This window comes from Alosa pseudoharengus, unplaced genomic scaffold (genome assembly GCF_046254945.1).
Source record: "Alosa pseudoharengus isolate Yale_2024_CS ecotype anadromous, Long Island Sound unplaced genomic scaffold, YU_APseudo_1.1 YU_APseudo_1.1_scf_2, whole genome shotgun sequence".
Lineage (NCBI taxonomy): Eukaryota > Metazoa > Chordata > Actinopteri > Clupeiformes > Clupeidae > Alosa > Alosa pseudoharengus.
Genome location: NW_027468663.1, coordinates 55,811,238 through 55,826,237, shown reverse-complemented (window position 1 = coordinate 55,826,237; position 15,000 = coordinate 55,811,238). Strand labels below are relative to the sequence as shown.

At 44.5% G+C, this 15,000-nt stretch overlaps 1 protein-coding gene across 2 annotated transcripts in view; it reads right to left on the bottom strand.

Moving 5' to 3' along the window:
* Positions 1-15,000, bottom strand: part of aqr (aquarius intron-binding spliceosomal factor) — a 120,231-nt gene that overhangs the window by 42,607 nt on the left and 62,624 nt on the right. For both annotated transcript variants that reach the window (XM_076295580.1, XM_076295581.1), the window contains 2 exons: positions 10,364-10,499; positions 2,904-3,113 (listed from right to left, as the gene is read on the bottom strand). In XM_076295580.1, coding sequence (XP_076151695.1) covers positions 2,904-3,113; positions 10,364-10,499 — 346 coding nt within the window. The remainder of the gene's footprint in view (positions 1-2,903; positions 3,114-10,363; positions 10,500-15,000) is intronic.

Here is a 15,000-nt window from a genome sequence, read left to right as displayed (position 1 = left end):
TCCTGCAATGTTAAATTTGTGTCCAAGGTAGCTGTATGTCTCATGAAGAGAATATACACGTATGGGGTTTTGATGCTATTGTGAACTCAGGGCATTTATCAGTTTTTGAACGATACCATCGATTCCCTCCACTCCTCCTTTCATACAGAACAGCACATTTTGTCTCCTTAATCTCCAGACCTGACCATTCCAGAAAGGAATCTGTCCTGGCGAGCATGTTTGTAATTATGCCTTCATCTCTGGAGGCTATCTGGACATCATCGGCAGCCCTGTACTGGACATCATCGTCATCGGCATAGCCCTGTACTGGACATCATCGGCATAGCCCTGTACTGGACATCATCGGCAGCCCTGTACTGGACATCATCGGCAGCCCTGTACTGGACATCATCGGCAGCCCTGTACTGGGCATCATCGGCATAGCCCTGTACTGGACATCATCGGCAGCCCTGTACTGGACATCAACGGCAGCCCTGTACTGGACATCATCGGCAGCCCTGTACTGGACATCATCGGCAGCCCTGTACTGGACATCATCGGCATAGCCCTGTACTGGACATCATCGGCAGCCCTGTACTGGACATCATCGGCATAGCCCTGTACTGGACATCATCGGCAGCCCTGTACTGGACATCATCAGCAGCCCTGTACTGGGTTGGGGGCGATGGCATGAGGGGGGCACACTGACACATCCTAATGACATCATACAGACTTATTACGATAACAAATGTCAAAATCAAAGACGCAATGAAGACCTCCCACTTCCACCGTGGCACAAGAGCGTGCCGCCACCCAACGTTTTTTCCTGCAACAACGCACTTTACATATGAAGAGGTAGAGACTGTTTTAAATAGCCTTCCAAACAACAAAGCCAGTGGCAAGGATGGGGTGACATATGAGACCCTTAAAGCCACGCAGCCATGTCAGACAACAACTATCTTCAATGTCTGTGTTGAAAATAAGAGAGTACCAGATTCCTGGAAAGGAGCACTAGTACATCGTATTCCAAAAAAAGACAACATCCCTGAAGACCCATCAACATGGAGGGATATATCAAGGTATTCATGAAATGCATTCTGGCCAGAGTCCTCCTTTGGCTGGTGGAGGCTGACATCCTATCCACCAAGCAAAAGGCATACATCAATAGGCAAGGCATGAATGAGCATGTGTTTTGCCTTAAAACAGGGATTGATGACTTTAAGCATGAGTCCTGCAGAATGCACTTAGTCTTCTTAGACTTTAGAGATGCATTTGGGACTCTACCGCACAATGTCATGATCAGATCACTAGAGGAAATACAACTACCTCAACTGTTCATTGACATAGTGCAAGATGTGTACAGAGGCTCCTTTATTGAAGTAATCTGCGGAAAACAGCTTACTCACCCGACACCACTCCAAATAGGCATTAAGACTGGCTGTCCATGGAGCGCAGTTCATTTTATAATTGCCATCAACCAATGGTTAAAGGAGACACGGAGACACACACACACACACACACACACACACACACACACACACACACACACGATTGCTTTCACACGTGTGTCATACGCAGTCATAAAGTCACACATGCACACACACAGACACACACATGCACACACACAGACACACACACAGTAACGCATGCAAATTACACATGGCCACCACATGTGCGCCATAGAAACACACAAATATAATATGCATAGACAAAAATCACACACACACACACACACACACACAGCTATTCACACACACACATTCACATCAGCCCCTGTGCAAACACGCAAACACACACACACACACAAACACACACATTCATCTTAATCCACATTCATTTTCATTCATTCACAGCCACAATCTCTCTCTAACGCACACATACAACACACACCACACACACACACACACACACACAGACAGAAACACACACATTCATCTTACACACACACACACAGACAGAAACACACACATTCATCTTAATCCATTCATTTTCATTCATTCACAGCCACAATCTCTCTCTCTCTCTCACACACACACACACACGCTAGAGAACCAGACAGCTGGTGCTGATGGAGACGGCTGTGAGGAGGGTGTGAAGTGAGCAGATCGAACAGCTCGCACTGGTGAACACACAAGAGGCTGAGCTGCTCACTTCAGTCATATGGCCATCCATATGCTCATCTGTACACTAGGTAGTGTGTGTGTGTGTGTGTGTGTGTGTGTGTGTGTGTGTGTGTGTGTGATTTGTGTGTGTGTGTGTGATTTGTGTGTATACAAGTGTTGTTCATGGTGTGTGTGTGTGTGAAAGAGTTATTTGTTTATTCAGTATGTAATGTTACGTAACATGGAACTGGACAGTTGGTCAGGACATTTCTCTCGCGCTTTGTGTGTGTGTGTGTGTGTACTGTGTGTGTGTATGCGTGTGTGTGTGATGTGGCTCAGCTGACCTCAGTCACATGCTTCACACAGCAGCTCCAAAAAACACTGCCTGCACACCAGGACACACACACACACAGCCCCAAGACAAGAGTCATCATTAACCTTTACACACACCCTCCAGCACAAAACACAGACTCCCACCCACCCACACACACACACCTCTCTGAGCATACCACGGTTCCTGACACACACGCTAGTACAAAGCTGCCCTACAGATACAGACAGACACAGACACACGGTCTCAAACATACACAGACTCTCAAACATACATACACCTTCTGACCTCTTCAAACATACTGTAGTCTACCCTTCCTAAACACACACACATCAACACACACTCTCACAGACACACACAGACACTCTCACACACACAGACACTCTCACACACACAGACACACACACACACACAGACACACACACACACACACAGACACAGACACAGACACAGACACAGACACAGACACAGACACAGACACACACACACACCTCCAGCTGTGTGAAGATCTTCTTGATGTGCCTGAAGCAGCCCTCTGCGATGTCCATGTCCTCGTCGTAGGACTGGCCGCGGAACAGCGGCTGCGGAGCGTTCTGGAAGTACTTGGGGAACGGGAAGAGACTGGACACAGTCTCCACACTGACTGGGCGGCCCGCTTTAGGCTTCACCTTACTCATGTACTCCTCCCAGCGAGAGATCACCTGGAGGGGAGGGGGGGGGGGGGGGGACAGGTGAGGAACAGGTGAGGCTCCAATGGCTTATCCAACTGTAGGCTTCACCTTACTCATGTACTCCTCCCAGCGAGAGATCACCTGGAGAGAGAGACAGGTGAGGAACTACCGGAGACTCAACATGCTCGAAATCAGCAGTGGCTACTAGGCTCCAATGGCTTATCCAACTGCAGGTGCTCAGATAGACAGATAGACAGATAGATAGATAGAGAGAGAGATAGAGATAGAGATAGAGAGAGAGTGAGAGAGAGAGATAGAGAGACAGATAGATAGATAGATAGAGAGAGATAGAGAGATAGATAGATAGATAGATAGAGAAAGAGAGAGATAGAGAGATAGAAAGAGAGAGAGAGATAGAGAGAGATAGAGATAGAGATAGAGATAGAGATACAGATACAGATAGAGAGATAGAGAGATAGAGAGATAGAGAGAGAGAGAGATAGATAGATAGATAGATAGATAGATAGATAGATAGATAGATACTTTATTGATCCCCAAGGGGAAATTCAAGGTCTCGGTAGCATACAGACATCACACACAACATGCACTTACAGCAGAAAAAGTTTACGTAAGTATATAAATATAAAAAAACACCACTGAACAATAAAGACAGTAGAAGATAAAAAAAAAAATACTAAAATACTGAAAATACTAAATATACTAAATGCTCTTTAGTAATGCAAGTACAGTTCATGAAGATTCAAACGCAACTTGATTTCATGCTCATGAAGATCACAAAATCCCGGCAGTTGCTGGTAACGAAAAACTAAGACGCTTCGTTTTTTTCAGAGCATAGGCATAGAGCAACATTCAACATGCTCAACTGGCCAATAAGAAGCTGAAGGGTGTGACCACACATATAGGGGCGACAGAAGCTCAACATGGCCCAGTGCTGGACCAGCAGGGGGCCTGGGGTGACACGGCCCTAGAGAAGGTGAGAGGGTGAGTCACTACCTGAGATTCAGAGGCCGTTTACACGACACCGCCGGGTGGATTTTCTCTTACCGCTTTCACACCTTTAACGACTCCGGCAAGAAAAAACCTCGCGTGTACACACAGAGGTGTAACCGGCTAAATGTGCTGTAGTGCATATGCCAGACCAGTCGATGGCGCCGCTGTGCAGAAGCTTCACGATCATTTTGCGTGGATCGCGTAGAAGAAAACATTGTTGAAACAGTTTGTTAAACCAGAGAATGTCTAATGTGCTCTGGTTAAGCAGTCGCATGAAATAAGGAGACTACAGACAATTCGGTTTTCAATTCAACTGTTAAAAATAAAGTTCATTTTCAAGGTATGTGACTGCTATGTGAAATTTCAAATGCTTAGCCTACGCATTGCATTAGGTCTGAGCACCACTGGAGAAAACACTAACATGCAGTAAGCTAATGTTTAACTAAGTTAAGCTAGCGTGTGCTTCTAACTTGCCACTAAAGGCTGATAGGCTACATTGTGCACGTAAATCATGACAGGGGAAAGAAAAACATTTTAATATGATAAGCAACATGTCAGGTCGAGTGCCGTGGCTGAGTTGAGAGGTGGGGCAGCATGTATGTCGTCATAAGGTTGCCGGCTTCGCACCTACAGGCGTCTACACGGCGAAAGTTAGCCGGCGGTTTCAAAAAGTTCCCACTTCGGTTTCAGTCTCCTAAACTGCCGGCGTCGTGTACATGCAAGGCGGAACCGTTAACAAAACCTCACCGGTTTTACAAAAACCAGCGTCGTGTGCACGGCCCCTCAATATATTCAATCCTCCCAGCGTGTGGGACACACAACACACTTAGAGCCACAGACGCTAAAGATGCTAACGCAAACGGCGTGTCATGACCTTGAGATGCCGAGAAACAGAGAGATAAGAGAGAAAGAAAATACCTGAGATGGACAGAGCACTCAAATGAGATGGAGGGAGAGCAAGAGAGAGAGAAGAAAGAAAGAAAGAGAGAGAAGAAAGAAAGAGAGAGAGAGGAAAGAAAGGGAGAAAGAAAATACCTGAGATGGAGAGAGGAAGCAAAGAGAAGGAGGGAGAGAGAATGACGGACAACCCTCGAGACAGGAGGAAGTGGGGTGGCCTTGGGTTTTATTTCCAGTGCCTGGCAATGGCTACTGATTTCATGATGAACTAGAGATGCATTTCCACAAGAAAATGCTAAGTGTGATTTCTCAGCAAAAGTAGCAGATCAATAACCATATCCGCATGAATCAATAGACTGATCAGACATGCACAGGATACTGATACAGAATTGTGTTGAACAGACTACCAAATAAAACGCATTAAATAATCAATGCATAAAAGACATAACACCAATATCAACTGGACTGAATTGTCTCTTCAGCACACACACGCTTACATACATGTACTAAATTATGTATCATTGATAATGTCCCTCCCCGACTTCTTAAGGAGGTTTTTCAGGCTGTTGGACCATCATTTACTGCAGTTATTAATAGCAGTCTGACCACTGGAGTGGTTCTAGGTAATTTTAAACATGCCGTTGTGCAACCGTTGTTAAAAAAAACCTGGGCTGGATTCTACTGTTTTGGCAAACTTCAGGCCGATATCCAAATTGCCATTTCTGTCTAAAATCTTAGAAAAGATTGTGTATTCCCAGCTCATGGACTTTTTAAATGAGCAAAATATTATTGAGATCTTCCAATCTGGCTTTAAAACATTGCACAGCACAGAATCAGCGCTTTTAAGAGTTTTTAATGACATCTTTTTAGCTACTGACTCTGGTCACTGCGTTGTCCTTGTACTGCTTGATCTGACTACTGCTTTTGAAACAGTGGACCATAAAATCCTGATTGCCCGTTTGGAGCAGTGGGTGGGCATCAGAGGCACAGCTCTGGAATGGGTCAGGTCTTACCTGTCACATCGAACCTTCTGTGTTAGTGTTGATGACTCTGTGTCCTCCACTGTCCCCCTCTCATATGGGGTACCACAAGGCTCTGTGCCTGGCCCTCTTTTATTTTCTCTCTATCTTCTCCCCCTTGGTTCAATTCTCAGGAAACATGGCATTTCTTTTCATTGCTATGTGGATGACACACAGATTTATGTCCCTCTTAAAAAGTCAGATGCTTACAGTATTAAGCCATTGCTAGAGTGCCTACATGACATTAAAGCCTGGATGTCTCTTAACTTTTTAAATGTTAATGATAAAAAGACTGAAGTCATGGTCTTTGGTGGCACTTCTGTGACCCCCCTGGTTGATCTGGGTTTGTGAGCACATCTCACCTATTTTAGCTTCACTCCACTGGTTGCCTGTCCATTTTAGAATTCATTTTAAAACTCTTTTATTTGCTTTTAAAGCCGTGCATGGCCTTGCCCCACCTTACCTTTCTGAGCTGCTCCACCCATACACTCCCAGCCGCTCTCTCAGGTCAGCTGACCAGCTGCTCCTGACAGAGCCCAGAGCCAGGCTAAAATCTAGAGGGGAACGAGCTTAAAAGTCCCATCTTAAAACTCACCTCTTTTCTCTGGCTTTTAACCCCAGGTAGTGTGTTGATGGTATGTAGATGTGTTATGAGGGCAGTATATTTTATTTATTTGATTTTATTTTATTTATTGGAGTTGGTTTTTAATCTCTTTTTACTTTTATTTTAGTTTTTATGTCTTTTAACTTTTATTTTTCACATTTATTTTAGTAAGTTTTTATCTCTTTTAATTTTAATACTTTATCCTATTATTGTGCTTCTGTGGTGTCTTGTGTGTGTCTTATCTTGCTGTACAGCACTTTGGGGACCTTGTGTTTGTTTAAACTGTGCTATATAAATAAAGTGGATTGGATTGGATTGGATCAGACCACAGAGAAACACATACATTCAGAGGCACACACGTGCAAAAGCCAGGGATTAAAGTGAAAAAAAATCGTTTGACTGAACTTTTATCAGGCCATAAGTCATACGTTGTTCTTATCTACCTATAGAGATAGCACCCCTTTTGCGGTCGTGACCTATTGGTTTTTAATGTACAAAAAGATGCAAACAGCAAAGTAAAGGGAGTATTCGCCTTATTCACACGGCGGCCATTGTTTAAATCAAAACGAGGCTACAGGGTACACTTACTATATAATTAATGCCACCTACAGGTGAATGCATAACATAACAATCCTATGGTTTGTGTACCCTGTAGCCTCGTTTTAGCCGCCAATGGCCGCCATGTGAATAAGGCGAATTGAGAGTGTTCTTGATTGAGATTGAGTTTTCCTGATGAACAAAAATATATTTTAGTACCATCCCTGACCATTGCTGATTAGCCATTGCTGTTCTTTTCTACTGCAGCAATATTGTAGAAAGGCTTTAACACACTCTTATTTAATTACTTCAGGCCAAAAGTGTTTAAAGGGAAGATTTTTTTCTTGTTAATATGCAATTCAACGACAAGTAAAATCTATAAAATCAAGTTTGCAAGACTTCCCATTTCCTCATCAAAGTAATGAATCAGAACATTCTAGATATTGTTCATATTTCCATTTGTTGCCTCATCCGCATTTAATGAAAACATGGTAATTTTGAGTTTTACAGACAACTCAGTTTTCCTATGAGCAGCAACACTGTGTGTGCTCATGCAGGAGGTCTGCACATTTGATAACGACAATCTGGAGACGGTGCTTTCGTTTTCAGCAACAGATTGTATAAGGTTGACAAGAGGTTGCGATATGGTGAGGGACAGGTCGTGTTGCGCTATGAAAGAACATGCGTAGCCTACTTTCTAAACGTAAAAACGGTCAGCCATAGATAAACGTAGCCTACCTCTGTCGTGGTGGCTAGTTGCACCAGGTAGGGAAGATGTCCTGAAGTGCACGAACGTTAACCTTATGGCTTCTGATTGGTGGCGTGCTAAAAACATTTTCCTATTGCATCCATAAACAATTTTCTTGCAGCGAACCTCGCAAAAGCAAACCCCTGGCACTTTAATTTCTTTACACCATGGCTTGTTAGTTCTCCCCCGTTTCCAACAGCTGCCCATCTCCATTTAATTTTTAACTTTTGACAATGCATCCATGACAGCTAGTGGCCTTGCCAAATAGACGCACACAAATCATGACGCCAATATGCAAGGTTCTGGTAGGCCTACTGGTTATGGTTTTGTGCTATAAATTAATTATATTTTATAGCAAAGTTTTAAGTTGACTATTTTAATTGTATGGTTATTTTTTGTCAACATACACTCACAACCTACTGTCGTTAAAAGTGAGGCCTAAGCAAAATAGGCTACAAGGCTGTCTGTGCGGATCTGCATCGATCTCAAATATGACATTTCTAAAATCAAATTGACGGAAATCCGTCCTATGACGGAGAACTTTAATCCTTGGCAAAAGCATCTGCCTGCTTTCACTCACACACAAGATCACACATTGCTATTTTCCCAAGAGCACACACTTTGTTGGTCCATCCTCCATGCTGGGTAAATCCAAGCTGAATTAGAATGACCTGAAACAACTCACCCAGCCCTCAACACACAAACAGGCATGCAGGCATGCAGGCACACATGCACACGCGCGCACACACACGCGCACACGAACACGCACACGCACACACACTAATGAATTGTAATTGCCCTGAGGTGAAGATGGCTGTTCATGCCGTTATTAACAGCGCAACACCATTAACCCCTTCCCAAGCCCCCTGGGATCGTTTGTATCACCTCGCAATACGCAACACGGAGGAGGAGGAGGAGGAAGAGGAGGAGGAAGGTGGGGAGGAAGAGGAGGAGGAGGTGGAGGAGGAGGAGGTGGAGGTGGAGGTGGAGGAAGGTGGGGAGGAAGAGGAGAGGAAACGCGGCTTCTCTCCTCATGGGGAAGGAAAAGTCAGACGCTCCGAGACGAGGGGGATTGAGGCGTCTGGACCGCTGGCTTTGGCACAGAGGCGAACGCCGCCGGGGCCTCAGAACCAATCCCGCGCTCCGGCGGACAGAGACGGCTTAGTGGCGCGGCCGGACGCCGCATCCCAGCTCTCCCCACTCACAGCGCTCACGTCAATCACATCCCAGCTCAGGCCCACACCAAGCCCCAGAATCCGCTTTCGGCCGGATCGACCAGCCAGCGGAAATGGAGGAGGAGGATGATCTTCAGCGTCTCATGGATATTCTCTCTCTCTCTCTCTCTCTCTCTCTCTCTCTCATCCCTCTTTCTTTCCATCTATTTTCTCTCCACCCCAGAGAGAAGGAGCTCTATTTCTGGTGGTGTGTACTGCTGATGCAATCTCACCCTCCAACACACACACCTTCACACACACACACACATGTATGCATGCAAGCAGGCGCACACACACACAGAGTGAGAAAACTGTCTGATCAGGCGTTTTCCCCCGGTGTGTGTATCGTCATTATCATCCCAAAATAAACACCTTCACACATGCTGGGAGGCACTGGGGCTGCTTTACTGCAGGGGGGTGGTGGAGAGGGCAAACGCTGCACAGCAATGTGCATATGATGTAAGATCTGTGTGTGTGCGTGTGTGTGTGTGTGGACGTATGTGTGTGTGTGTGTGTGTGTGTGTGTGTGTGTGTGTGTGTGTGTGTGTGTGTATGTGTGTGTGTGTGTCTTTATGTGTGTGTGTGTGTGTGTATGTGTGTGTATGTGTATGTGTGTGTGTGTGTGTGTGTTTGGGATTTTCCTGAAGGGCCTAGGAAGACACATGTGCCCAGTGTGCATAACTTACAAGCATAATGCAACAATGTATCATGTGCCAACAAAACAGTCAGATTGCCTTTGAGCCAAAATGCATTTCTTTTGGGGGCTTTTTTATGCCTTTAGGTGGGGATCACACTGATCACAGCAAGCATAACGCAACGCTCAGACCATAAGTCCCACCTCGTTCCTATGGTAACACAAACGGTTTGCCTTAACTGACAATAGAATGCGTTGCGCTTTGAAAGTTGAACCAAGTTCAGCGCTCAGCTTGTTCAACGCTAGTGTTACACCAGCGCTGCCACCGTTGTTCCGCTGCGGAACCATAGAGACCAATAGGACACCTGCCGCTGTTCCGCTGCGGAACCATAGAGACCAATAGGACACCTGCCGCTGTTCCGCTGCGGAACCATAGAGACCAATAGGACACCTGCCGCTGTTCCGCTGCGGAACCATAGAGACCAATAGGACACCTGCCGCTTGCCGCAGGTCAGTGTGATCCCCCTTAATGTGACAGGACAGTGGAGAGAGGGACAGGAAGTGAGTGGGATCAGGAGATGGGATCAGGAAGTGACACGGGCCGGTGTGCGTTTACCTGGTAGAGGAAGAAGTGTCCGGCGGTCTCACAGGTGTAGCTGACGTCTCCCGGCACGTCTAAACTCTCCTGCAGACGCGCCACCTCCCTCAGCAGCTCCAGACGCCGTGCCAACACGTAGTTCACACGACCGTACCTGTAGGAGAGGAAGCACACACACGTTTACACACACACATGTTTACACACACGTCACACACATCACACACACACACAGACGCCGCGCCAACACGTAGTTCACACGACCGTACCTGTAGGAGAGGAATCACACACACACATGTTTACACACATATCTCACACACACACACACACACACACACACACGTTTACACACACACACACATCACACACACATGTTTACACACACATCACACACACACACGACCGTACCTGTAGGAGAGGAAGCACACACACGTTTACACACACATCACACACACACACGACCGTACCTGTAGGAGAGGCATCACACACACGTTTACACACATCACACACACACACGTTTACACACACACACACATGTTTACACACACATCACACACACACACACACACACATCACACACACATGTTTACACACACGTCACACACACACACACGTTTACACACACATCACACACACGTTTACACACACATCACACACACACATGTTTACACACATGTTTACACACACATCACACACACACACACACATGTTTACACACACATCACACACACACTTGAGGTTGCTAGGTTACGGGGACGCTGGCGAGACACGCCGCTCCGTCTGGCATCATGTTTTTGTTTGTTTTTATGTAATGTTCGTAATTTTATGTAATGTCATGTTTATTTTTTTCTATTGGTTTGTCTAGTTACATGTTTTCCCTATTTATTTACGTTATTTTTGATAGTTTTCGTGTTATTCTTAGTCCTTTTACTGCTTCTAAGTCAGCTGAAACGTCGTTGACGTTTGTCCATTGGGAGCTTGCTATGGCTAGCTTTTGCCCTAGCTGGGCATCGGACATCCTTCCATCCATCAGTGAGCGGTGCTGCACTTCACTGTCTGGTCGAGGGGATCTCTCGGGACAGCTGGACCTGGGCTACTCTGTGGGAGATCTGCCGTGGCCACCGAGCTGTTGCTGACCTGCGAGCTGCCATGCCAACTGCAGACTAACTGGGCCTCTGACATCCTTCCATCCATCCGTGAACGGTGCACTTCACTGTCTGGTCGAGGGGATCTCTCAGGACAGCTGGACCTAGGCTAGGTACTCTGCGAAAGATCTACCGTGGCCGCCGAGCTGTTGCTGACCTGCGAGCTGCCATGCCAACTGCAGACTAACGTTAGCCTAGCGGTGAGGAGCTGCAGTCTCACGGAGTAACAGACTGTCGCTGTTAGAAGTCCACCGAGTTGCGGATCTACACGATCGCCCACTACTTCAGACTGTGCTTCCAGTGATCTCCAGACTGCAGTCTACAAGGCCTAACGTTAACGTGATCTCCAGACTGCCAGTGAATTCACCGGGTTGATCATTTGCTAACGTTAAAGAACTTTGTTGGCATATCGGTTGTGAAGACACTCTGTGCAGTTTTCACGGATCATCATTGCCTTGGACATTTTCAGCTGGTTTGGAAATTGGACTAATTTTAACATCACCTTTCCCCTTTTTAAATATATTTTTTTTCACTTTTTATTTGTTTATTTGTTTTGTTGTCTGTCTTGTATGTCTTGGTGTCACGGGTACGCTGGTGACTACGCCGCTCCGTCCAGCATTTTTTTTTTTTATTATTATTATTTTTCCCGTCTCCCTAATTTTTTGTCAGCCCTAGCGCCTAGGCCCTTTAAGACAGAGACACCGTTCCAACTTTAAAACGTCCGGTCAGTACCGGTGTAAGTTGGTCGCGAAGATGACGTCAGGTGGGCGTGTCGTTCGTCCGCCATATTGGATTGAACAGAAAGCGAAACTAAATTTTCACAGGTCACAAATTTGGTCCGAACGCCACGAAACTTGATGTACATTATCCTTGGACCAAGCCTCACAAAAGTTACTGGAAGGATTTTTGATTTTCGAAAGCGTTTGCCCGTCACAGCCAAACGAAATCGGCGGCGAAGCTCCGAAACAGGAAGTCGTCCATATCTCAGGAACACTGTCACATATCGATACCAAATTTTGTATATGAACTGGGGACTCCAGTGTGAGGGTGCATAAGCTAAAAAAAAAAAAAAGAAATATTCCAAAAGTTTCCATCATTTGCCAAACCACCCATCCATATTTGGTAACTATCACCTTTCACATTTGCAGTTGTACCGCTACCACAATGCCTTCCAAGTATGCACAATCTCTCTGGGCAGCAAGGAGAACAGTAGCTATATATAGCTTACATAATAGAGTTGTTTTCACATTGACGGTATTCAAATAAAATGTTTCCTTATTGTTAAATGTCATGATGGGAGAGTATTATTTAAAATGTTACAAGTATGCAAATTCATATGTTTACGGGAAATTAGGTTTTACTGGGTTGTTTTGTTGTAAAGACATGCAAGGCATTCTGGGCCATGTAATAGACAAACAGTGGTCGGCAGCGTTGACTTGATTTCCTGTATTAATATAAATAGGTGTTTCTGTAAACCTAGGGACAATAAACAGCTATCTCTGTTACAAAAACGAGCTGGTAATCGCTCATTGAAGAGGGAACTATGATAAAAAGATTGTTTTCCTAAAAGCATGGAGTTGACGAAAGAATAAACAAGCAATGTCACGTTAATGTTAAATAGCCTACATTTGAACGCTAGGTGGCAACGTTGTATTACATTTCACTAGTGTAGCCTACTTGAAATACGGTGTGAGATTCACAAGTAAGGAAGGTGCACATATTATGTAATTTATAATGGGAAATTATTGGAAATGTTATTTCTTGTTTATTCTAATTGCAAACCACACACATCCATTCGGAATCACACGTACACATTTAATACTGAAAGACTATCATTTCGTTTGTTTGATATTGCCTAGCAACACAGCCTTCAGAGCAAAGATTCTAGAACAGGGCTTCAGAGAGACACGTTTTGAGTTTGTGGCCAAGAACCTAAAATATCGGTTTCCATGTGTATGTGCTGGATGGTGTGCGTCCTTTATGAAAGTAAGTGTTTTATTAGTTAACGTTACAGACATAATGAGTCATGTTGTAGTGGTCAACATAAATGTGCCCCTTCTGTTATTAGAATGCTAAGCGGAGAAGCTATGGGAGAAGCATGCTAAGCAGAGATTTATCATTCATTTCTTGTGTGACTAGCTATAGGGAGGAGATGTATGTTGCTAATTGGGATTTATGTTGTTTAGCGTAATGCCATGGTCATTTGATATGAGATGCTTGCACTCGTAACTTCGTCACTTGTAACTTTAGGACTGCTATTTTTTTTACTAACAGTAATTCACAAAGCACTTTAGCCCTAAAAGTAGCACCTAAGTCTGTGACAGCTTAAAAGAAGTGGCAAGGACTCCTAACGCGATGTTTTTAAATGCGTCTACTATTGTCTACAGGAGCTTCCAATCGCGAGGGAACTTGCATTGTAGGCATAACTAAGGGATGCAATAACACCACCAACAACCAAAACTAGCCTACTCATTGTCAACATGTACATGAAATGTAACGTTTCATGTGAATCAAATTAAAATGTTTTCTTTGCAAACGTAAGCATAGGCATGGTGACAGATTAATTTAATAATGCTGCTGTGTGAATCACGGTAAGCGCGAATGAAGTGGCCACTTCTTAATGGGACTCACTGTATGGAAGTGGGCTAGGTAAAATAGAGATGTTTTAAATAAGATAAGGTTAATCAGAATTCTACGATATGCCCGCTTGACAACGGCAGAGATAGAACTGGCCTTTGGCCATAGCAACCATCCATTTAGAACGACTGGCCTTCATAGCAACCAAAGATCTGAGCTGTGTTGCAATGTGAGGCAAAGTATAGAAAGGTGATGAAACATACAAAGACAGGTCAAGAAATATAGTGCAATGTAGACAGTACTATACAGTTGATTTACAGACGGTGGTTTAGAGTAATATGAAGTATTCCTTTATTCTGAGATACATCAATAGGCTCTCAAAACAACCCCGGGCAGACATAAGGTCTTTATAGAGCAAATCCATATAGATTATTTGTCAAATAAACCAGTAAAACATAATTTGTGGGATGGAATATATAACATTCACACTCATAGCTCATATTTTTTAAAATAAATCAGTGAAAAAGTATCCTGACAAACAAGCAGCTTTTTAATGCCTTGGTCATATTTCATAATTTCAATTCCTCTGTAGGTTACCTGATAGCCCAGTTTGAGAGGCGCAAGACGCGTGACATTATTTATTTTTGCAGCCAATCACTGCTGTCATTTTATTTTATTGATTTGATCTCAGTCATAGAAGCTAAATTCGAAGGCAGGCCAAAGGTAAAATCCAACGAATCGCATTCAACCCGCAAGCCAATAGTTCTCCTAGAGCTTTTGAGATATTGCCACTGCTCCAACTGTTACAATGCCTGGATCAAGCCAGGTTCAGCATAACGTATGCCACTGTCTGCTCACGTTGCTGACCGGACCAGGGCAAGCACACTTTCGCAGTTCCCGCCGGAAATGCAGTCTAGTTGTATTTGTTATTTTTTA